General features: G+C 45.2%; 1 protein-coding gene across 11 annotated transcripts in view; it reads right to left on the bottom strand.

Moving 5' to 3' along the window:
* Positions 1–23,372, bottom strand: part of pcdh7b (protocadherin 7b) — a 581,399-nt gene extending 558,027 nt beyond the window's left edge. For 8 of the 11 annotated variants that reach the window (XM_070870566.1, XM_070870585.1, XM_070870597.1 and 5 more), the window contains exon 1: positions 20,332–23,372. In XM_070870566.1, the coding sequence (XP_070726667.1) occupies positions 20,332–23,292 (2,961 nt within the window). In that variant the 5' untranslated portion in view covers positions 23,293–23,372. Of the gene's footprint in view, positions 1–9,656; positions 9,790–13,611; positions 13,700–19,372; positions 20,046–20,331 lie in introns of those variants that run through there. The other 3 variants (XM_070870601.1, XM_070870603.1, XM_070870602.1) reach the window with 3 other exon arrangements.
* Positions 23,373–24,882: the final 1,510 nt, after the last annotated feature.

Below are 24,882 nucleotides of genomic sequence, written 5' to 3' on the forward strand. Positions count from 1 at the left end.
AATTTCTTACTGTGACTTCAATATGATACAACATTTATCTAATACTAATTCTAATCCTAAAAAAAAATGTCTGAGAGAATGTCAGCTTTTAATACTTGCTTTAGGATTTTGCTTTTATTTATAACATATGCGTGCAGTTTTGGTCACCACATTACATGAAGGACATTGCACTGGAGAGGGTACAGAGGAGATTTACGAGGATGTTGCCGGGAGTGGAGAATCTAAGCTATGAGGACAGATTAGATAAGCTGGATTTGTTTTCATTGGAACAGAGGAGGCTGAGGGGAGACCTCACTGAGGTGTATAAAATTATGATGGGCCTAGATATTATAGTGGATAGAAAGGGCCTATTCCCTTAGCAGATGGGTCAACAACCAGGGGGCATAAATTTGAAGTAGTTAGTAGTGGATTTAGAGGGGATTTGAGGGGAAATTTCTTCACGCAGAGGGTTGTGGATGTCTGGAACTCACTGCCTGAAAGGGTAATAGAGGCAGAAACTCTCATCACATATAAAAAGTACTTGGATGTGCACCTGAAGTGCCGTAACCTGCAGGATTACGGACCTGGAGCTGGAAAGTGGGATTAGCCTGGATAGCCTCTTGTTGGCCGGCATGGACACGATGGGCCGAAATGGCCTCCTTCCGTGCTGTAAACTTCTATGATTCTATGATAAACAGGTCACAAATACAAGATTTTGTTTCGTAAGGCTACACTACATTTTTTGTCACAAAGCATTACAATCTTGATTTTCATATCATATTAGCAATCATTAAATGTATTGTATAAATGAAACTATGATTAACCCTTACTTGATTGAACAAAAGGGGTGTGTGTGCACTTATTACAACAAATGCTACAGTAATGCTGAGATTTAAAAACATGAAATGTGATATGTTTTCACCCTACTAAACAGGAAAACCAGTTGAAACATAACAAGCATGCAAACTGGTACAGAGACAGGCTAAAAGTCATTATCAGCAAGGGCCGTTCATTTCATTTTCCAATTATAAACTTTTGTGCTGTGTTACTTGATAGTGTGCGTCTGATGCTCACCGCGACTCAGTATAATGTTACACTCTGTGTTTACCATGACACTGATATCTGATGAAACCAAACAATGCACATGTTGGTGCTGATTTGATTACTAATCTTAATTTACAGGTTCAGACAAAGCAGAGGTACTAAACTAACATCACTGCATTTTAGTGTGGTGAATAGGTCTGGATTTTCACATTTTTGTGTCAAAGCAATGCCTTCTTCTAATTTCCTTATTTTGTTCAAAATTGGCACCATATCCTTCTATCAGGGAATATTTGACCATGTTCTTCAATGCTCAAAAGTGCAGAAATTTTGTAAATAGTATGGGTGACAATGGTTCACTACTATGAGCTCACGAACCTTAATGTTACTGATAATTTGAGACTTAACATATGAGGCACCTAAGAAGTAAAATAGTGCATAATAGCACAGCATATTTAGATCTGTGGCAGGGGGAAGAATAGAGTGAGCCAATGCGCCAAACAGAAAAACAGAAAGGAAGAAAGAGAAGACAAACATTGAGACAACAGAAGAAAACAAGCATAGATAGAGCTAATAGATAAACAGAAATAATGAGATGGCACCAAAAGGGAGGGAATAGAGCTGACAAATTGATACTGAGAAGGGAAGCAATACAAAAAGATATAAGGAGGGAAACAACAAAAGACAGGAAAGAAGAAAAATGAGGAAAAGAGAGGAAGCCAAAAGAGAGAGAAATAGAGCATGAAAGGGACAGATCACCGTCAGTGTTCTCATTCAACATCATCATAGGCAGCCCCTCAGAATCGAGGATGACTTGCTTCCACTCTAAAAGTGAGTTCTCGGGTGACTGAGGAGTCCAATGTGGGACCTACACAGTCTGTGTCACAGGTGGGGCAGACAGTGGTTGAAGGAAAGGGTGGATGGTAAGCCTGGGTTGACACACGCTCCTTCCGCTGTCTACGCTTGATTTCTGCTTGTTCTCGGCGATGGCACTCGAGGTGCTCAGCGTCCTCCCGGATTCTCTTCCTCCACTTTGGGTGGTCGTGGGCCTGAGATTCCTAGGAGTCGGTGGAGATGTTGCATTTTGTCAAGGAAGCTTTGAGGGTGTCCTTGAAGCGTTTCCTCTGCCCATCTGGGTCTTGTCTTGCCATGTCGAAGCCCCACTTAGAGCGCTTGCTTTGGGAGTCTCATGTCGGGCATGCGGACGATGTGGCCCGCCCAACGGAGTTGATCGAGCGTGGGGCTGTTGGCCTGAGCGAGAACACGAACGTTAGTGCGTCTTTTCTGCCAATAGATTTGCATGATTTTGCAGAGACAGCGCTGGTGGTACTTCTCCAGCGCTTTGAGGTGCAATCATGATCATCTTCCAAAAAGGGGACAAGTCCGACTACGGTAACTACAGAGGAATCGCCCTGCTGTCAGCCACAGGGAAAATCATTGCAAGAATCCTCCTCAGTCGTCTTCTCTCTGTGGCTGAAGAGCTCTTCCCAAGTCGAAATGCGGATTCCATCCACTAAGGGCTACAATGGGCATGATCTTCACTGCGCGACAACTACAAAGAGAAATACAGGGAACAGCACCAACATCCCCAGCATTGAAGCACTGACCACGCTCAATCAGCTCCATTGGGTGCGCCACATCGTCCACATGCCCGACAAGAGACTCCCAAAGCAAGTGCTCTACATGGAGTTTTGACACGGCAAACGAGACCCAGATGGGCAGAAGAAATGCTTCAAGGACACCCTCAAAGCCTCCTTGATAAAGTGCAACATCCCCACCGACTCCTGGGAATCCCTGGCCCACGACCGCCCAAAGTAGAGGAAGAGCATCCGGGAGGGCGCTGAGCACCTCGAGTCCCATCGCCGAGAACAAGCAGAAACCAAACGTAGACAGCGGAAGGAGCGTGCATCAACCCAGGCTCCCTGCCCACTCTTTCCTTCAACCACTGTCTGCCCCGCTTGTGACAGAGACTATAGGTCCTGCATTGGACTCCTCAGTCACCCGAGAACTCACTTTTAGAGTGGAAGCAAGTCATCCTCGATTCTGAGGGGCTGCCTATGAAGATGATGATGAAAGGGATTGAGGCAACAAACTGAAGACTAAACTGTAGGGAGCAAAATGTGTCTGTGTTCAGAAATGAAGTTACAGGAAACAATCTTTGAGAAATGTCAACATTCACGGACTACTTCAGGCAAAACAACTTTTGACATTCCTATGAAGCGTGAAAGCAAGGACCAACTAATAAATGTTGAAAGTCAACTTATTAAAGCTATGAGTAAACATTACATTTGGAGTCATCTGCAAATATCGCAAAAATATTTGACTCCCGAACTACACTAGTTTTAGGTCTTTTGTGTCAGAAAGCTCATGTCCACACACACGACTAATTAAAAGCTTCAACAAGTGTCAGAGGTGTTTATGTGGCTCACAGACCGTTGTAAAACCTATAATCAAAATAAGGATCATTATCCTTATGTCAATATGGCTTTGTTATTACAACTGAAAGATTTAACTATCAGTTAAAGATCCACTGTCACAGAAATTTTTGGTCAAAAGACTGGAAATTTCTGCATTCATACATGGGGATGCCAGGAGGGAAGGGAATCCAAAACATTGTCAAAGTTCATCAAATAAATTTCAGTTGTATTAAACTTATGATTATTGCAAAAGTTACAGCAGGTTTTTTTATAGGCACAATTCACATTTCTCTCAAAAAGAATCCTTTGTTGCATTCAATTTATAATTATTATATATGCATTAAAGGACACGAATAATGTTTATCACACGAAGTGATCAATAAGAAAGTACAATTATTTAGATGTACAATATACATTTTTAGTGTAATACAGGTGCAGCGTCCCGAATCCGAAACCCTCGGGACCGACGCTGTTCCAAACCTGGCAAAACGCAAAATCCGGAATATCTTTCTGACGTCACAAATCCGGAAACTCCCAAGCCCAGGTTCGGATATTTCTGGATATTGGAACATCAGAAAGAGGGGAAGGGGGAAAGAGAGGGGGTGGAGGGGGGGCGGTGCTCGTCGATGAGTTGTTCGGGTCGCCGGGTGGGGCCCTGCCGCCGAGGACCTGATCGGGTGGGGCCCCGCCGCCGAGGATTGATCGGGTTGAGCCCCGCTGCCGAGGATCTGATCGGGTGGGGCCCTGCCGCCGAGGACCTGATCGGGTGGGGCCCTGCCGCCGAGGATCTGATCGGGTGGGGCCCTGCCACCGAGGATCTGATCAGGTGGGGCCCTGCCGCCGAGGACCTGATCGGGTGGGGCCCTGCCGCCGAGGATCTGATCGGGTGGGGCCCTGCCGCCGAGGATCTGATCGAGTGAGGCCCTGCCCCGAGGATCTGATCGGGTGGGGCCCTGCCACCGAGGACCTGATCGGGTGGGGCCCTGCCGCCGAGGATCTGATCGGGTGGGGCCCTGCCGCCGAGGATCTGATCAGGTGGGGCCCTGCCGCCGAGGACCTGATCGAGTGGGGCCCTGCCGCCGAGGACCTGATCGAGTGGGGCCCTGCCGCCGAGGATCTGATCGGGTGGGGCCCTGCCGCCGAGGACCTGATCGAGTGGGGCCCTGCCGCCGAGGATCTGATCGGGTGGGGCTCTGCCGCCGAGGATCTGATCGGGTGGGGCCCTGCCACCGAGGACCTGATCGGGTGGGGCCCTGCCGCCGAGGACCTGATCGAGTGGGGCCCTGCCGCCGAGGATCTGATCGGGTGGGGCTCTGCCGCCGAGGATCTGATCGGGTGGGGCTCTGCCGCCGAGGATCTGATCGGGTGGGGCTCTGCCGCCGAGGATCTGATCGGGTGGGGCCCTGCCGCCGAGGATCTGATCGGGTGGGGCCCTGCCGCTGAGAACCTGATCGGGTGGGGCCCTGCCGCCGAGGATCTGATCGGGTGGGGCCCTGCCGCCGAGGACCTGATCGGGTGGGGCCCTGCCGCCGAGGATCTGATCGGGTGGGGCCCTGCCGCCGAGGACCTGATCGGGTGGGGCCCTGCCGCCGAGGACCTGATCGGGTGGGGCCCTGCCGCCGAGGACCTGATCGGGTGGGGCCCTGCCGCCGAGGACCTGATCGGGTGGGGCCCTGCCGCCGAGGATCTGATCGGGTGGGGCCCTGCCACCGAGGACCTGATCGGGTGGGGCCCTGCCGTCGTGGAAGAGTTCCTTGTCTGGCCTGCGATAGATGGGGTAGGGCAGCCAAGGTAAAGGGGAGGGAGGGGGGCCGGGACGAAGTCGGGCCGGGACAAAGTCGTGCCGGGGCAAAGTCGGTTCACCAAGGCGGGGGGAGTCTGGATATCAGAACATTTTCCGGTTTCCGGACGACTCCGCCACGGATCGGCCCAGTGTCCAGATTCCGGAACATTCTGGATTCCAGAACTCGAATTTTGGAGCTTGAACCTGTAGCACTAAATGGTACTGTGATGGTAACAAATATTAGTTTAATATTTTAATGAATCTTGCTATTGAAGGTTTCAGTTAAAATAATCAGCCTCAGTTATGTGTAAGAAACAAAAGGGTTCAATTTTGCCCAAGCCCGTTTTCTGGCGTATTGCCAGAGTTACGCCGTTTTTCTAGGCCAGAAATGCGCCGGAAATAATTTGCCAAAGTTTCCCCGATGTATAATTTTAATTTGGCACCGCGCAGCATCTCCAGTCGCCTCGGGGGGTGAAACCTGCTGTCTGCGCCAAAAAACGATGTAGCACCTTCTAAGCATGCGCGGGGGGAAAAGGTTACGTTTCTGATGTCGTTACAATGGACGCACATGCGCAGTACAGCTCCAAGTTGGCAATCGGCCATTTCTAAAGAGCCAATTGTGTGTGTGAGAAGGAGTGCTGTGTAAGAGCATTGGAAAAATCGCAGCTGAAGTGGTATAAGATGCAATGTGGTGCAAGAACCAAGAATTTCTTGCAGGAAAAAGTGGAGGCACTAGTTACTGTGATTGAGAACAAATGGCAGGAGCTGGACACCAGCAGAGGTCACATAAAAGTTCTACCCTAAGAAATGAAGAAACACTGGAACCAAGTTGCAGAAGATTACTGTGCAATGGTGACCACCACGAGATCTGGAGACCAGTGCAAAAAGAAGTGGTAGGACCTTGGTCAAGTAGTTAGTGTAAGTAATATTTTCATTTATTCAATGGAATTGCAATTGTAAATGTGACCATCTGTGTGTCCCACGCTGTAGAAAGACATCCTTTTTAAAAAGTTAGGTTTTCATCTTTGCAGAGGAAGGTGGCACATAATAAAAGGGAAAGAACTTAAGCAGGAGGAGGCCTGGCAAATCTCCACCCAACGACACCCTTGGAAGAAAGGGTTGCTGCTTTGATGGGTCCAGCCTGGAGAAAAGCATTCACCACTGCACAAGCTGGGCCCACACTCAAGGGAGAGGGTAAGTCCTGCAAATTCATCGTGGTCTTCAAATCAGACTGCTGCCTGGCCTGCGATGCATAAGCCTACTTAAGCCACCCACACTGCCCCTTCCTCTGCGGCTAACCATTTGACTGTTCTGTTAAACTTTGCAGAATATGAGGCCAACCCTGATGATGCAGAAGAAGATTCAGACGCGGTCGAGCCTGAAGAGGAGAACATCTTCCAATCCAACCCTCCAGACCAAGAACATGGAAGTGAGGGGGAGGGGGAGGGGATAGAGCTGGGTGAAGCTTCCACTGTTGTACTGGCATTGGAGGAGGTGTCGCTCATTGCGGTCATAGTCCCTTCCATGACTAGTGGTTTGAGTGCTGGTGGGACATTCCATGGTTTCACACCTTCCGAGGTTGCGGGTCCCAGTGGTGTGGTGCAGCGAAGCACACCCAGGGCCCCACCGTCCCAGGCTGCAAGTCCCAGTGGTGGGGTACAGCGAGGCACACCCAGGGCCCCACCGTCCCAGGCTGCAGGTCCCAGTGGTGGGGTGCAACGAGACACACCCGTGGGGAGGAGGGGAAGGAGAGATCAACCGCGCTCTCCTGAGGTGGAGGATCTAACGGATGTGGATCAGATGATGTAATTGAGTGCGGAGAGCATTGATCTTACCCGATCACTGTTGGACGCCATCAGGTGTGGTGAGTGATGAGGTAGCAGGACTGTCAGGAGAAGTAACAGCAATGACACGAGAAATGGGAATGATGTCCGGGACCATCAGTGAGGGAATAGTGGCCATGAGGGAGGGAATGTCAGAGATAGTGCAAACCACATCACTGACCATGAGGGAGGGAATGCTGCAGATAGTTCAAACAGTTTTGCTCCACATGAGGAAGGGAATATTGCAGGTCCTTGAGACACTGTCGGGGCGCATGTTGGAGTTAGCTGCTGCAATAAGGGAATACACCCAGACCCCACGGCCATTGACAGAATCAAATGTCACTCCCACTCCAATCCCCACACCAGCCTCTGAAGAGCCCAAAGCCAGGCCCTCCAACTTGTCACCTGGGCCCTCCAACTTACTGCCTATCACCGACGCCCCCACCCACCCCCCCCTCCCTCAACAGGTGCGCAGTACCCGAGATCTTAGAAAGATTCAGCTTGGTACCAAGCCCAGAAACACTGCACCACCGACTGCGGGCAGGGGTGCTGGAGAATCCAAGACCAAGCGCAGCGGGCGGTCTTAGAATAAGGTGGAGGAGAGATGGATGACTGCAGCCTTTTTTTACTGTTTTTGTTGTTGTTGTTATTATCATTGTTACTGTTGTAACTGTTCTCAAATTAAAAGTTTTTTGTAAGTTATGTAAATTTGCAAGTTTAAAAGTGACAAAAGTTTGTAAAAAGTAAAGTTTGATACAAGAATAATGTTATTAAAGTACAAAAGAACGGTTTGTTAAACTTTTGAATAAAATATATTTTATATTAAAACTAAATCATTTACATTATTTGTTCCATTAACACAACACAGCATAACGGAACAGCTCCAAAAATAGTAAACATGGTCTATGTGAAATAGCTGTTGCTGAGTCCTCAGGCATCAGTAAAGCGTACACTGATGAGCTGCTAGCGTAAGGCTCGAGCAATCGTTAAAGGGGCATGATGGCCCGACCTCAAGCACTTGCATGGCTTCCTCATCCTTGTCGTCCTCCTGCTCATCATCTGCATCTTCCATGTCATTATCATCAGCCATTCACATCGCAGGTGGGTCTTCCACTACCAGGTGCTGCTGCCTCATGATGACTAAGTTATGCAGCATGCAGCATACAACAATGAGCTGACCGACAATCTCAGGGGAGTACAGCAAGTAGCCTCCAGAATGGTCCAGGCATCGGAAACGCTGTTTCAAGATGCCAATGGTCCTCCTTATGATGCTGCGCATCGCAATGTACGACATGTTGTATTCAGTCAGCTTCCATCCAGTTACGCGTAGGGGTGTCATGAGCCAGTTGGTGAGGCCGTACCCTTTGTCTCCCAGTAGCCAGTTCTGCCCTTCTGGCTGCTGAAACATGGCAGATACAACGCTGTCGCGTAGGATGAATGCATCATGGGTGTTGCCAGGGTATCTTGCATCGACTGACATGTTATGATGCATGTCGTCACACACGAGCTGTACATTAATGGAATAGAAGCCTTTTCTGTTTCTGTACATCTCAGAATCCTCCAAAGGTGCTCGCAAGGCGATGTGGGTACAATCAAAGCAGCCCTGTACCTTTGGGAAACCAGCAATCCTGGAGAAGCCCATATCCCTGTCAAGGATTGCTTGGGCGGTCATGGGGAATGTTATGAAGTCATTCCTCTGCGCATACAGTGCAGCCGTCATCTGGCGAATGCAGACATGTGTTGCATGTTGAGAGATGGTGCACATATCCCCAGTTGTAGCTTGAAACGAGCCGGAGGCATAAAATGAAAGTGCAGCTGTAACCTTCACTTCAACTGACAAAGCAGTCCTCCTGATGCTTCTAGGTTGCAGGTCTGCTTTGACCAACTCACAGATCTCACTTACAACTTCTTTGCAGAAACGCAGCCTTCTGACACAGTCTGCATCACTCAGGCAGAGGTACGAACGCCTGTCTCGATATACCAGAGGTGGATAAGGCCTCCTGCCCAGCACCCTATGGGTTCTGATGTTCCTAATGCGATGACGTTGAATCAATTGTCTCCTACATAGCACTATGATGTAGAAGGCTCGCACAAGGTATGGCACTGTCAGTATTGCCCTCATACTTAAATTTAACCCTTGAAAGAAGCTCAAAACGGCAGGAAAGCAAGCAAGCAGGACAGATTCGCAGTTCTCTTTCCCCAAGGTCTGTATGGATGGACCACACCCAAGGTCTTGTGACTTCTCCTCTCTCTCCACCCCGCACTCATTACAGTCTTCAGAAGCCTTCCGATGAGCATCTAGCTCCCCAGCCTCAGAGCAGAAGGCTTCCGATCGGCACCTCGCTCTCTCTCTCGCTCTCTCTCTCGCTCTCTCTCGCTCTCTCTCCTCCTCCTCCTCCTCCCAACTTCCCCCCCGCCGCACGGCTTGTTTTCTAGCCGAGCACGTGTCCGGGCATGGGACCGATTCTGCCGGCCAAAGCTACGACCCTCCAACCCTGCTTCAAGACATTCGGTGGTGGCATGTGAGTGAGTCAAAAAATTAGAAAACTTCGGAAATCTAACAATTTACATTTACTACACGAACAGGTTAAAAAAGTTGAATTTTATTATTGATTTTTACAGTGTTCTTGACTCCCTCTAAAATCTTCGATTAAAAACAATGGCGTCTTTCAGCACCGATTTCTCAATGTGCGTTGGTTTTCTTAAGTGCCCAGAAGGTTTTTCGGGAATGGCCAGATACGCCCATCTAGGAAGAAAAAACGTTGACCAAACTGCGAAAAATTATAAAAACCGGCGCAAACATGAGGTAAAAAAACCTGGCCTAGAAAAATCGTAACTAAGTCAGTTACACTGGCACAGATCACAGGGGGAAACTTGGAAAAAAATAAATACGCCAAAAAAACGGCGCAAATGACCGGGGGAAATTGTATGCATTATTTAAGAACAAAATGCCTGCTTTCTCCAGTTGTTGTTTGTTTTTATGATAATAAATGTGCACAGTGCTAGGCAGGATAGTTTATGTGTTTTCTAACCTGACCACCAAGCACTCAAAGCAGTGCTGTTGAGTGCAAGTTATATACAGCGTTCCTGAAGGTTCAGCTGCAACAGCCAAGTTTTGTAAATCCTACTTTTGACAATAAAATTACTCATAACCTGTATTTAGGAGAAGGCAGGGAACCTCTCTTAGCTTCCAAGCCCAATATATCACTTAAATATCGGACAGATTCTTCATTAAAAATGCATAGACGCAAATGTACTCTGAAAGAAGTCAGGCATCATTAATCATTTAATGTTACAGTTTTCTATGTTACATCTTCACCCCATTTTTAAATTATTGGTTATCATTTCACCAACTCATGAGTGAAAACATTTTTAAAGGATAATTGCTGGCCCCTGATTGCAAGTTCATTTGTTTATTCCTACACCTCAGTATAGAATTGGGGTGCTAAATCATGCATGATGTTTTGGGTGAACTTTTAATATTCTCTGCTCCTGACTACAAAACTAATAGATGTAAGATTTCTTTTAAGTGAATTGAACAGAAGCTAATGCCCACTCGTACTGTACCACAAATCATAGGCTGCTTGAATAAGTAGCATGGAAGTCACGTTTTTCCAGATGGTTTTTCAAATTACCTTAGCCCAAGTTTGCAACAAAATTAACAATGACTATAATTTGTGTGTTGCAATCGATAAACTGTTGCCTCAATAGTTAAGCAGCAATCTTCATAGTGGCACGATAATATCTAGTGCTATTGACTTCAGACTTTAAAGCAAATTCAGTCAGATCTAAAATATTTGGACCAACAGCCCTCAATAACAGTCATATATGTGTGTTATATATTTGAGTCTAGCTAGGATTTATTTCTACAGATCTGTGGATTGCTTTACTGCTGCACCACCAAATTGATTCTGAACAGGACATTGCTACGGCTTTTAAAATCTAAATTAGGTAGGCTTATTTAAGAACATGATCTAACCCATACATAAGACAAATTGGTCTAGTGCCAGTGTGCACCGCTTGCTAAGCCAATGGCATCATAATAGAAGTCATTCCATTCATTGCTATTTGATAATGTCACAGCAGGTCATTCACTACTGCTAAGCAAATAATACCAAGCATTACTCAAATTAAAATCGCCTTTCAATTAATTCAGTTATTCTTTGAGGTATTTGAGTTCAACATTAATGTCAAAGCACATAAACTAATGCCTATCAAAGCCTCAAATTATTAACTGTCTCAGTTAAATCTGAAGTGAAATGTGCTTCATTTTCTTCTAACAAATGTGAAAGTCTATAGATAGGAAGGAGTGAAACAGGCTGCAACAAAGTTATTGATATTTAGAAATTTCTATCATGGGGTACTAGCCTCTCCAATATTTTAAAGGTTCCAAATATTATCAACTATTCCTAAGGAGTAATCTATGCTATTTTTGATTAAAACTGTAAATATTTGACCTCTCTTCATCCTGGCCAATATTATTTCATTTGAAACCTCTTTTAATCCCTGCCACCAAGCTTGACATCCATCTCAATCCCTGTTCACCTAAAGTGCACCTCAAACTTCATTTAGAAAGACACAGATTAATCAAGGACAGTCAGCACAGATTTGTTAAGGGAAGGTCGTGTCTGACTAACTTGATTGAATTTTTTTGAGGAGGTAACAAGGAGGGTCGATGAGGGTAGTGCATTTGATGTAGTGTATATGGATTTCAGCAAGGCTTTTGATAAGGTCCCACATGGCAGACTGGTCACGAAAGTAAAAGCCCATGGGATCCAGGGAAAATGGCAAGTTGGATCCAAAAATGGCTCAAAGGCAGGAAGCAGAGGGTAATGGTTGATGGGCGTTTTTGTGACTGGAAGACTGTTTCCAGTGGGGTTCCGAAGGGCTCGGTACTAGGTTCCTTGCTTTTTGTGGTATACATCAATGATCTAGACTTGAATATAGGGGGTATAATTAAGAAGTTTGCAGATGATACTAAAATCGGCTGTGTGGTTGATAATGAAGAAGAAAGCTATAGACTGCAGGAAGATATCAATCAATTGATCAGGTGGGCAGAACGGTGGCAAATGTGAGGTAATGCATTTGGGGAGGGCTAACAAGGAAAGGGAATACACGTTAAATGGTAGGATACTGAGAAGTGTACAGGAACAAAATGGACCTTGGAGTGCATGTCCACAGATCCCTGAAGGTAGCAGGCCAGGTAGATAATGTGGTTAAGAAGGCATACGGAATATTTGCCTTTATTAGCCGAGGCATAGAATACAAGAGCAGGGGGGTTTTGCTTGAACTGTATAAAACACTGGTTAGACCACAGCTAGAGTACTGCATGCAGTTCTGGTCACCGCATTACAGGAAGAATGTGATTGCACTGGAGAGGGTAGAGGAGATTTACGAGGACGTTGCTGGGAGTGGAAAATCTTAGCTTTGAGCACAGATTGGATAGGCTGGGTTGGCTTTCCTTGGAATAGGCAAGGCTGAGTGGAGATCTCATGAGGTGTATAAAATTATGAGGGGCCTAGATATAGTGGATATAAGGGGCCTATTTCCCTTAGCAGAGGGGTCAACAACCAGGGGGCATACATTTAAAGTAGTTGGTAGAAGGTTTAGAGGGGATTTGAGGGGAAATTTCTTCACGCAGAGGGTTGTGGGGGTCTGGAACTCACTGCCTGAAAGGGTGGTACTTGGATGCGCACTTGAGGTGCTGTAACCTGCAGGGCTACGGACCTAGAGCTGGAAAGTGGGATTATGCCTCTTGTTGGCCGGCATGGACACAATGTGCCGAAGTGACCTCCTTCCATGCTATAAATTTCGATGATTCTAACTCCCACCCCATCTGCCATTATCTCTTCTCCAGGACCACTGTTCTGCCATTTCCTCTCTACCTCACTCTCAAAGGGAGAAATGCCCATCTCAGTAGCTTAAGTCCCAATGAAAGGAATAAAGTGCATTCACTAACACTACCAATGCCAAGATTGTCAGAACCTACCCGGTTGCATTGCAACAGTGAAGAAAAGTAGTATCACTGGCCATGGAGAAAGAGGGAAATGAGAAATTATATTTTGAGAGCTTGGGATGGAGAACATAGAAACATGCCAGGAACACTGTCCGAGATTTTGGGTGTAGCCAAAAGACAAAGGTTAGGAGAATCTCAGAAACACAGAGATGGTATCTTAGAGACGTAAAGCTACAGAAAACAAGGACCAGCTCTGAAAGTGTTGCAGATGGAAAGAGAATATCAGAGACTTGAACTAGACATGCAGTAGAACAACCTGTCCATAACATTTTCAAAATTATGAAAAATCATCAGAAACTCCAGTACTCAGTAAATATTAACCTGAAAAGAATAATGAGCCCTCACTGAGAACATTAATATTTATGATCTTGTAAAGTATTATTCTATTCATTTTTATCTGTACTCAGTGTGTGTGTGAGAGAGAGAGAGACACAGATATAGAGAGGATGAGTGAGAGTGATGGATAGAGAGCGTTATGAAGATAGGATTTTCCTCATTGCACTTGAATATAAATTAATTAAGAGGACAGAAAAGCAAACTGATTCCATTGACCTGCAGCCTGCCCTACACAATTTTCCTCTTGTACTGCCCTCGGATGATGCTTTACACCCATATGTATGGACATGAGTGTGAGGAAGACCTAGAGAAAAAGCAAAAGAGAACAAATGGGCATAGATAAAATTGGCTAGGGTTACTGCCAAGACATACAGTGAGCTAGATGCAGAAAAAGATGCTGTATTTTGACTATAAGATTTTTTTCTATTGATATTAATTGACAATATAAAAAAATGAATTGCAAAAAATTGTACTTTTAACATAGTTCTTGATAATTGCCTTCAAAGACATTTAACTTCAAGATTACAAATTCCTATTCTTTTCTTACACCACAGGTAAAGCAACTTACATGAGGAAAACAAATTGCATTCTCAGCACAAATAATTCTTGTGATAGCCATTTTTTTTAAACAGACAATGGGTATTTTATATAATTATAGCACTATTATATACAGTACTATTATAGTATCATTATGGTACTGACCTCCATGCTAGACTTCTTTACCCTATCCTTAATTCTTGAATTCAAACATTAAAAGTTTATAAATATCTATTGTTTCCCCCCCCCAAAAAAAAAATAAAAAGGCAAGCTAGCTCTATGTTGTTTATTTGTTGCAAACTCAACTGTAAGATTTAGGGTTCTTGAACCAGAGGCAAAAAACAGTGGTTAATATTATAAGTATAGAAAAATCTACCTGTGGTTATCAGATTGAATCCCGGAGCATAACACCTTTACTTAGTTGTTTACATTTTACATTGTATTCTCTAGTACAGTAGTGACAGCACTGAGAGTGGAAAACCATGGTGACAGTATCGGATAACATCTATGTAGAGTAAAGAAAGGCAGACTCGCACATGCCACTCAAATTCATGAATCGAGTGCTGCTTTCAGACCTCCAACTGTGGTCAGTTTCTACCAACTGAGAAGACCTGAAGGAAAAGCTAGCTTATTTAAATCAGTAGACATTGAAAGATGACCTACTGCGCCACTCAAGACTTTTTTTAAAAAAAGCTTTTGAAACAAGTTTTTCAAAAGAGAACTTTGTGCCAGTGGCAATTATAACAATGTGACGCCATCTGTTGGTAAGTTCTGTCTTACGCTGATACCCTGCATTGGGCTGCAACAGCATCTTTTCACTGTCACTTTGCCCCGAATTATGGAAGACATCACCAATAATATCTTTGGCAGCATTATTCGCAGATCATCTTACCATCCTTAAATAATTTTTCTTAAATCATTATAATTTCATCGAAAAAATAACATTATTTTTTAGAGGCTTCAATCATAACCTTTCTCCCACATGAAAAATAATGAAATTATTCTTTATGAAAGAATATTCGATTCTCCAAAATGGGTGTGATCACAATATTTTGTTTCTGACTAATTAGGTGACAAAGCTATAGATTATTCTTATAACAATCTATTAAATATAATTTACAAGACTTTTTCCCTTTCCAAAAATCATTTGGTTTATGTCATAAATAATATTGGCCCTGAAATTCCGGTCGGAGGCTTCCTTCGGACGAATGTCTCTGACCCGAAGCTTTTTAACGAAAGTACCTGGTGGTCCCAGAAGCGCCTTGGATTGCGGTGGGAGGCCTTCTTTTCCCGCGCATCGGAGCGCGCCCCCGTCCTCGAGGTTGACACGTAGAAGCTGGAACTGGAGAAGCTGGAATCACGTGGGCCTGGATAACCAATCATGCTACAGTATTCTCATTGATAATAATGGGAACTCCATTTCTCCAAGTTCCCATTACTATCAATAAGAATACCCTCTAAAACACCCAAACACAATATAAAATTTTTTAAAAACCTCACATATTTAAAATTAATTGAAATTAAAGTTAATTAAATGATCTAGAAAGAAATATATATTTGGGGGATTTTTTTTTGAAATGTGTTTTAATAGGGTTTAAAATAAACTTATCTTAGTGAACAGGGTTTTTAAATGTAAAAATGGGTGTTTAAATGTTATTTTTATATGTTTTAAAACTCTTACGCTGGTAAAAGTAGGCTATGCACCTGCTTTTACCAGTTGCAAGAGTTTGAAGGACATTCGCTGGGCAAGAGATGGGCAAATAGCAAATTGACAGATCGGAAAAGCCAGTTTTCGGTGCGTGCGCATTGCGACCTGAAAACCGGCTTTTGCAAGGCCTCACCGAGTCCGTACGTATTCCGTACGGACCCGGCGAGGCCGGGATTTCAGGGCCATTATTACATGGCCTTGATTCATTTAATTTTTCAGATAAGAAATCTTTTAAATTGATATGCGATCTACAAATCAATAGGAAAATTACTATTTTCGACAGATGTAATCTGCATGGGCGATAAGGGAGTAAAGGGTTATGGGGAGCGGGCAGGGAAGTGGAGCTGAGTCCATGATCAGATCAGCCATGATATTGAATAGCGGAGCAGGCTCGAGGGGCCAAATGGTCTACTCCTGCTCCTATTTCTTATGTTCTTATGTTCGTATGTGTCACATGGGTCTAGAACATCATGATCGCAATCGCGGGCCAGGACCAGCACAGCGAAGTCTCCAGAACATTGTGATCGCCAGCCGTAGGAGCAGCACAGGAAGGGGGTGGGGAGAGGACCGGGAGCCAGGAGCAGCATAATGGTGGGGGGGCGGGGGGTGGGTTTGAAGGAATCAGGGATCAGAGGAGCAGCACAGGTTGGGGGTGGGGGGGTGAGCAGCGCAGAGGAGCAGAGAGGCCTCATGGGGGGGCATCGGAGGAAGTGGGCGGGTTGGAGGCGGATTCAGGTTGGGATTCACATTTGTAACACTTTAACTTCCCCAAACCCACCTGTTTTTTAAGGTTAAAATTCACCCCAATATGAGGAAATAATTTTATAAATGATCTAAACTCTTCATGAAATGTAAATTATCAACAATATAAAATCCAAAATTCAATACTGTTTCCACTGATGTCACTGAAATGTAACTGATGGAGGTGAAAGGGTCGACAGTCTCGTGGGTATGGTACTGGACTAGAATCCCAATGATTGTAAATTCATAATCACACTGTGAATTCAATAATTGTGGTAATTTTTGAACTAGCAAATGGATGTGAAAATTGCTAAATTGTCATAACAAACCCAACTGGTTCACAATTGTCCTTCAGAGTAGGGGATCTGCCAAACCTACCCGGTTTGGCCAGCGTGGGACTACAGTTCCATGCTGTATGGTTGACTCATAATACCCTCAGGCATCTAAAAACAAGCAATAAATGCTGCTCTGCTTCAGTTTTGCTGGAGCTAGTGTTATACTGACACATTTGCATGTTAGATGCAGTTTTGGATATGCATCAGTGTGAAACTGGCCATATAAGTTGGAAGTCAAATCATGATCGGTCTCCTGAGCGCACTGAAACAGAACAATGTGAAACTCCCGTCAAAAGGCTGTCTCTCACTGGTTTGAGTTTGCACTGGGTGCAGTATAACTCCAGCCAGATGCAAAGCTACATTTTAAAAGTTGCCCAGGCGACTACTTCCTTTTTAACATGTGTAACGTTAAGAGAAAGCAGACTATCGATGTCATCCAATAAGCATTGCTCTGCACATGGTGCCAAGAATGCATGCACAGAATACTTTGTTGCAGACTTCAGTCAAATCCACAGTGATGTCCAGTTGGTTAAAAATTGCATTCCACGCATATCAGACTCAGACACGTAGCTGCAGTATATCTGCAGTCAAAACAGCAGTGTGAACAAACAAAGTCGAGTTATATGTCTGCTCACATTCATTCAGTTGAAGGTTTATTAAACGCCATTCAGCTCCCAGACATGTGCAAAACTTGGATGCCAACACACTTTCAAGACATTTACACTGCACGCTCACAATGTTCCGATACTACACTCTAAAATTACCAGGTGAAAGTTCCTGGTAGTGCATGTAAATAATTAGGTGTGGATTTTAAAAATTTACAGATATTGAATTTAATTTATTTACTCCTGGACAAATGTTTATGGTCATAGTTTGAAGTAGCAAAGCCCGGAAGTATGGAAGTTAAATTTAAATGGCACTGGATTCAGTGGGCAGATAGCAAAAGCAGTATGGAATCTGCTCCTCAAGGTGGTCATACACTGCTTTCCACAATTTTATTTACGTTGAGACCAGTGTCCTGAAGCAAGTTATACTGCACTTTGTGCACCCATGTTACACAAACACAAATGACTATAAAATTGCTTTTTTTACACCAGTTATTTCCACTATCAAGCACTGTTACAGATAGTAAAACATTAGTAAATAAGAGCCAGCTTAGTCAAAGGTCCTTTTAGACCTCAATTAGCTATGATTCAACTTTGGTTCCATTGAAAAGGTGCATGAAATGAATCAAGGCTATGATGCTAAATGCATTATTAATAAAGCAAATGGTTTATTGATGCTCTTTCTACAGTGAGATAGCAGAACTGCAACTTGTTGTATCATTTGATTTACATCCAAACAAATTCATATCAAACAACAGATACTCAGCTGCCTAAAATTGGCTCATTTGTCTAATTACCTTCAACTTCCTCCACGCCTAGTCTAAGAAAGATGTGATTGTCATTAAGCATTTCACTGTAATGATATTTATATTAATAATTGACAATGATTTCGATGTATATTTTCAGAACTTATTTGAAATACTCATCTCTTGTTGTCTGGTTATGAAGATTCATAGAATTTTACATGGCATATTTGGAACAGATTGGGGTTGTTGAGCTTCTACATAAATAGTATTGGTTAACTGAAGAAACTTGCTCAATTCTATCTCTTAAGAAAATTCATAAGTAGTATGCATAGCTTTTTTTACATTGTGAAACTATCAAAAAAATACATACATTCCTGCTAATATGAACAAAAATGTGATCCACAGATTTGTTACCTGAATGAAAAGTTGCTTAATTTGGCACAATAGGACACACAATACAAATAAATACCAGTAGCCTGAAGTTATAATTTATGTAATTATAATTTCTCACTCTTGACTTGAAGCTATTTTCATTCTTTTGATACTGAATTTCTGTCACATAAAGCACAGCACTGCATTTATATTTATCATGGCAACAAAGAATTAAATATATATGATGTACAGCAGCATTACACAATGAGAAAAATGATTATTTATATTAAATGACAATATGCAAATCTTGTTGTTTTGGCCTAGCTGAATTCTAATTGTACTTACTAAAATTAAAATAATGGATAGAAAATTCAAGTTACGGATACAGCCGAACTTTGGTGTTTGTATTCAGGAAACATTGATAAAGCATACCTTCTATTTAATTAGTTTCAAATGCATCCGAGTCTGTAAGTAATCTAACTTAATGGAAGAATATGTGCAACCACTGTGATAACTCTTTCTCCATCTACACCCAGAATAGTAACAAAACCTAGAAATTTGCTGCAGTCTGTTATTATTTTAGGGAGAGTTAGCCTTTCAACACATATTTGTAAAAAGTAACTGAGCTACGCTCATGTCCCAAAAATTAATTTCTGACAAAGACAATAAGAACCTTAAATGCACTAGTCTCAGAATACTATCAGAATTCTACTATAAATAGTGTTCAGAACAGCATTCAGAATTTTAATACTTAGAATGGTCTATAATTTTAGCCACAGAGAGCATTATGTCATTCTGATTTAAAACCTGCCCAAAAATCTGCAAAAAATGTAATAATTAAGCCATTTGAAAACATTCAAGGTTGCAGAAATATTTCTAAATCAAAAGTAAAACATTTTAGATACTTGAAGTTGGATTTAAAAAGCCGTACTATTTAAGTTTGTAGAAAATTGACGATAAATGAAAATTCTCAGACCCTAATGTGCTGAATTATTTTCATTCATCACAAACATCTTTGCTATTTTTAGTAATTTAAACAAGTGAATAGCTTCTCCTAATTTTTTGTACATAGGAATAAATGCAGGGTCTAACTTGTGATTGACATTGTGTGTGGTCTCCAATCCCAGGATGATGTTTGAGCTGCTGCTGTGTAGCTACTAAAGCAGCAAAAGTAACGGTTTTAGTGATCTATATAGTGATAAAGTCATATTTATAGATGTTGATGTAAAGAAAATCTCTGGAGATTTATTTTCAACAGCGACATTTACAATGTCTGAATTTCACCACCAATGATTGGCATATGGCAAAATGTTGCAAATACCAACACTGAAAAGAAATCTCAACTATTTTTTTATATTCTTATCTCACACTATACAAATAGTAACTGAACATGAATGCATCTCCGTGTAGCTGTCACTATGAACTAGATCTGTGAGCAACTCATCTTGCACAGTAATTCTTGTTTGATTTAGAGAGAGATGGAGGAGCAGGCGAATGAGGGAGAAACTAAACCTCAGTATCTTTTCAGTGAAGTGACATCATTCGAACTCAAGTATCCAAATTTCACGTTCCTAATTGGCTGATTATGTATAGTTCTGTGTTGGCTCTGCAAATATATGCATTTTTAACACAACTAGATAGGTAAGTTATATTTATTTCCATTTAGGATTTAAATAATGTAAAACTACTTCATCTGAGGTTCAACATGTTTCTCAAAATCTATTTTGTAACATTCAACATTACAATTTTACAGAAAATCAATTCTGAATGCACATATATTATCACAAGCATATATGTATGTTAAAATTGCAAGCAATATTTTGCTCTCAAAGAGCTGTTTTCTACCTTCTGAGCTACATTTAGACACTACTTTGGTAATTATTGTTTCTTACCTGCTTGCTGTACTTGTTATTGGTTTGACAGCTGTATTCAGAGCAATGGTCTGATTCAATTGAGATGTTGTCTCCTGTCCCTACGAAGGTATTGGCTGGTGGCAGTTCTTGCACTGCCTGATGTTTCTTCCCTGCAGTAGGCGACTGGGGGTGAAGCTGAACTGTTGGCAATGGAGAGCTAGATTTGTAATGCCTACCGAGATCAGGACTCCCTGGTCCACCATTCATGGAGCGATAGCGTCCCATACCAGGACTCTCTGTAAGTTTCTCATTCACACTGTCATATCTCTGTCCATTGGGTTTTGATGCTTCAACGGTCACAATGCTACTGTACAGAGGTTGTTTGGACTTTTTGTTTTTTTTGTCCTTCTTGGGTTTCTTAGACTTGTCGTGTTGCTGGGGGGTGAAAAAGTCTTCTGGATCCTTTTTGCCCGCCTCATATCCGTTCTTGGATTTTTTAGGTCTACAGTATCTTGCCAAAACCACAACCAAGATGATTAAAATCACTGTCATGACGCCAGCAACAACCCCAATAACAATGCTAAGTCGTTGCTTGCTCATCTCATAATTTGGATCACCAGCAATGTCTTGCTTCAGTGTAGTGCGGAGACTTCTAGCTATCTGAGCTTCCACTATTGTAGCATTTGAAACACTTTCATTCACAAACACATGAACCATTGCCGTGGTATACTGTGAAGGTTGTCCACTGTCATTAACCTGCACTACCAACCGATGTAGTCCATAATGCTTCTGGGTTAGCTTTCCCACCAAAGAGATCACACCACTGGCAGAATCAATCTCAAAAAGTTTAAAGGGATTTCCTCCCACAATGCTGTAGTTAAGGTCAGCATTGATGCCAGTGTCTCTATCTGTAGCGAGGACGGTAGCCACTACCGTTCGTAAATTACTAGAAGGGGGTAGCAGAGTGTAAGATGCATTTTTGGGAAAAGTGATTACGGGCGCATTGTCATTTTCATCCATGACATAGAGCGATACCATAGCCGTTGAGGATTTCGGGGGCTCTCCGCCGTCGATAGCTTTCACTTTGAACGAGTATGTGGTCTGCTGCTCCCTATCGAAGGACATGGTGGAATAAATTGTGCCCGTGTCATTGTCTATGGAGAAAATGTTATTGTCTTCTTCAATAAAGAGACTGAGCTCCGCATTCTTCCCCTCATCAGCATCCATTACAGTGACCATCCCAACGGGGCTGTTCGGTGGCAAGTTTTCTTTAACGTAAAAAGTAAAGACATCTTGCATGAACCTGGGCTCGTTGTCGTTGGTGTCCTTCACCTGGACCAGTACTGTGGCGCTGCCCTGGAGCGTGGGGGTACCTTTGTCTCTCGCCACCACTTTGAACTGGTACTGATCCGTTTGCTCCCGGTCCAGAACCAGGTTGGCTGTGATGGCTCCCTTGACCGGGTCGATGGAGAACATCCCGGCGGCAGAAGGCTCCAGCGAGTAGGCGATCTCGGCGTTTTTCCCGTCATCGGCGTCCGAGGCCAGCACGGTGGTCACCTGGTCTCCGGGGGAGTTGTTCTCGGGGAAGGACACCTGGAAAAGTGCCTGCGAGAAGATGGGCGGGTTGTCGTTGATGTCGCCGACTTTGACGAGCAGCGAGTTGTTGCTGGAGAGGCTGGGGCTGCCCGAGTCCACCGCCACGATCACCACCGAGTACTCCCGCGCCGACTCGTAGTCCAGGGGCGCCGACGTGTGCAGGAAGTACTTCTTCTTCTGCTCGCTCTCCGAGTCGCTGGCCGGCTTGAGCTGGAACGGCACGTCGCCCACGATGGTGCAGGTGACGGCGCCGTTCTCGGCCTGGTCGCGGTCGGACACCTGGACCAGGGCGATGGGGGTGTCGACCAGCACGTCCTCGGCCACGCTGGCCACGCCGCCGCGCAGCACGATGCGGCCGATCTTGCGGATGTCGATGAGCGGCACGTTGTCGTTCTGGTCGCGGACGGCGAGCAGCACGGTGGCGCGGTCGGTGCGCGGCGGCTGGCCGCGGTCCTTGGCGAGCACGCTGAAGCGCAGCTGGCCCACCTCCTCGCGGTCGATGCGGTGCAGCACGCTCAGCCAGCCGCTGCTCTCGTCCAGCCGCAGCAGGCGGCGCACCGACTCGGTGGCGGCGCCGAACACGTACTCGATCTGCCCGTTGACGCCGGTGTCGAGGTCGGCGGCGCGCAGCTGCAGGATGGGGGTGCCGGGCAGGCTGTTTTCGGCCAGCTCGGCCTCGTACAGGCCGCGGTCGAAACGCGGGCTGTTGTCGTTGACGTCCGAGATGAGCACCCGGAGCAGGGCCGAGGAGGAGCGCGGCGGGCGGCCGCCGTCCCGCACCCGCAGCGTCAGCTCGTACGAGTCGCGGAGCTCGCGGTCCAGCGCGCCCTTGACGATCAGCTGCGGCTGTTTGTCGCCGTCCGGGGTGTCGGCCACCTGCAACTCGAACACGCTGCTGCGGCCCGGCCCTGACCCCGCCTCGCCGGCCGGCCCGACCTCGGAGCCCGAGCCGGACCTCCTGCCGCCGGCCGTGGGTCCCCCCCGGCGGCCGCTGCCGCCCGCCACCGAGCCCTCGGCGCTCTCGGGCAGCAGCTCGTAGCGCTCGATGCCGTTGGTGCCGAAGTCGCGGTCGGTGGCGGTGGGCAGCAGGTAGAGGGTGCCGACCGGCCGGTTCTCCTCCACCGTCAGGGTCAGCACCGGCGACGGGAAGCTGGGCGTGTTGTCGTTGATGTCCTCCACCATGACTTTGCCGTCGTACAGGTCGACCCAGCTCTGGGCCGGCCCGATCACCGACATCTCGAAGTCGATGAAGCACTCGTTCTCATCGAAGATCATCTGGCACTGCGGCAGCTTCTCGCGGTCCGTGCGCCGGCCGGTGGTGCTCAGCTCCCCGGTGATGTTGTCGATCTTGAAGTACTCCGAGCCCGACTCCAAGCTGAAAGTCACCTCCCCCGAGCCCTCCATGATGCCCAGGTCGCTGGCCACATTGCCGATCCGGACGTCGGCCGGTCCCTCCTCGGTGATCCGGTACCTCAGCGCCTGCTTGGCGGTCACCAGGACGGCGGCGGTCCGCAACAAAAGCAGCAGCGGGACACGGAAAGTCATCGCTCCGAGAATCACACCCCCCCCCCCCTCCTCCTCCTCCAACCCCTCCGCCGATTAATCGCAGCGATCTCCCGCTCAGGTTGCCGGTGTTAACTGTCCGTCAACACTCAATAAAGTAATCTGCAAAAAAAAATAACCAGCATCCAGATTCACATACATCGCTGTAGTTTTTGACCCCTTTTAACATCCTTTTAACTGACTCATTCTATTTCAGTCAAGCGAGTGTTGCTTTCCGAACAACAAGACAAAAGATGCATTTAGTAAAATTGATCACCTGAATCCGTTAGTGCCTTGGACGTGCCTTTGGAGTCACGCTGTTCCAAGTTTGCCCTGCATCCGCAGTTAGTGTTTCTTTACCTGCATGGTGATGGTTATTGTAAAGTGTGTGTGTGTGCGTGTGTGTGTGCAGCACTCGGAGTGCCCCAACCTTGCTATTGCAGTCTTTCCCTTTCTCTTCACACTCTTTTTTTCTCTCTCTGTCCGTCCTGATTAAGTCAAGAAGCTGCTACTGAGTGGCGGAAAGATGTCTAGAACCCGGTCAGAAAGTTGAAAGGGCGGTTGTAAAATTGTGAACGCGATCCGGTTCCCCGTGTCTTTGAAGATTAGACGAGCAGAGTCCCGCAGAATAAAGGTTGCAGTTAATGACTTTCGTATTCGTATTCACCCAGAGAACTGGTACAAGGGGGTGAGCTGCCAAGATGCGTCTAAATGCAGATACTCCTCTGGATTGAACGTGGATTGGGAAATCCTAGTTGATAAAACGGGAATCCGAATGAGAGAGCAAGCTGATTTCACGATGCGGATCTTTAAAATAAACGACGCCTGCGAGTGTATTGCTTCTGGATCGGGTCCGAGCAGTTGAATAAAAAAATCCCCAATTAAAGAGTGAATAGGCTGCAGTCCTTTGACAACGGCAAGTTTTCTTATTCCAGTCCCTGAAGTATATCTCAGTTCCCTGACGCAGTCCTTTCTGTGGTGCTGAATCCTTCTCTTGGAGAAAAGAGTCCTTCCTTGTTATTCGATTAGTCTTGGTCTGCTGAGTAGTTCATTGCTATTCCTGCAGTTGAAGTTGGGTTTGTCTTTCCCCGTATAATTCGGTCTTCTGTATTCAGAAAGTAGCTGCACGTTATAGCGCAAGCCCGACTCCAAAGCCGATGTTTCGCAGAGGATCGGAGTCTATAAAAGAGTGAATGTAATAATGTTCTCTCCTCTCCCCCGGGCTGGGGATCTGTAATTCAGCTCCTTCCCCTTTTATATCTGCACGTTGTTAGCTGTGAATTCAGGTTAACAGCAGAGTTCCGATTTCTCTCTCACTCCCTCTTTTGTATGCCATCCCGCTCGGAGTGTGGGTGAATGTGAGAGTTTTCTGACTCATTTGAGGTAGCGTCACCTACACGAGTGAAAAGGAACTGAAGCACGGTCAGGAAATGCAGAGATTCCTCTTTCTAC

The sequence above is a fragment of the Pristiophorus japonicus genome, chromosome 2, assembly GCF_044704955.1.
Source record: "Pristiophorus japonicus isolate sPriJap1 chromosome 2, sPriJap1.hap1, whole genome shotgun sequence".
Taxonomy (NCBI): Eukaryota; Metazoa; Chordata; class Chondrichthyes; family Pristiophoridae; genus Pristiophorus; species Pristiophorus japonicus.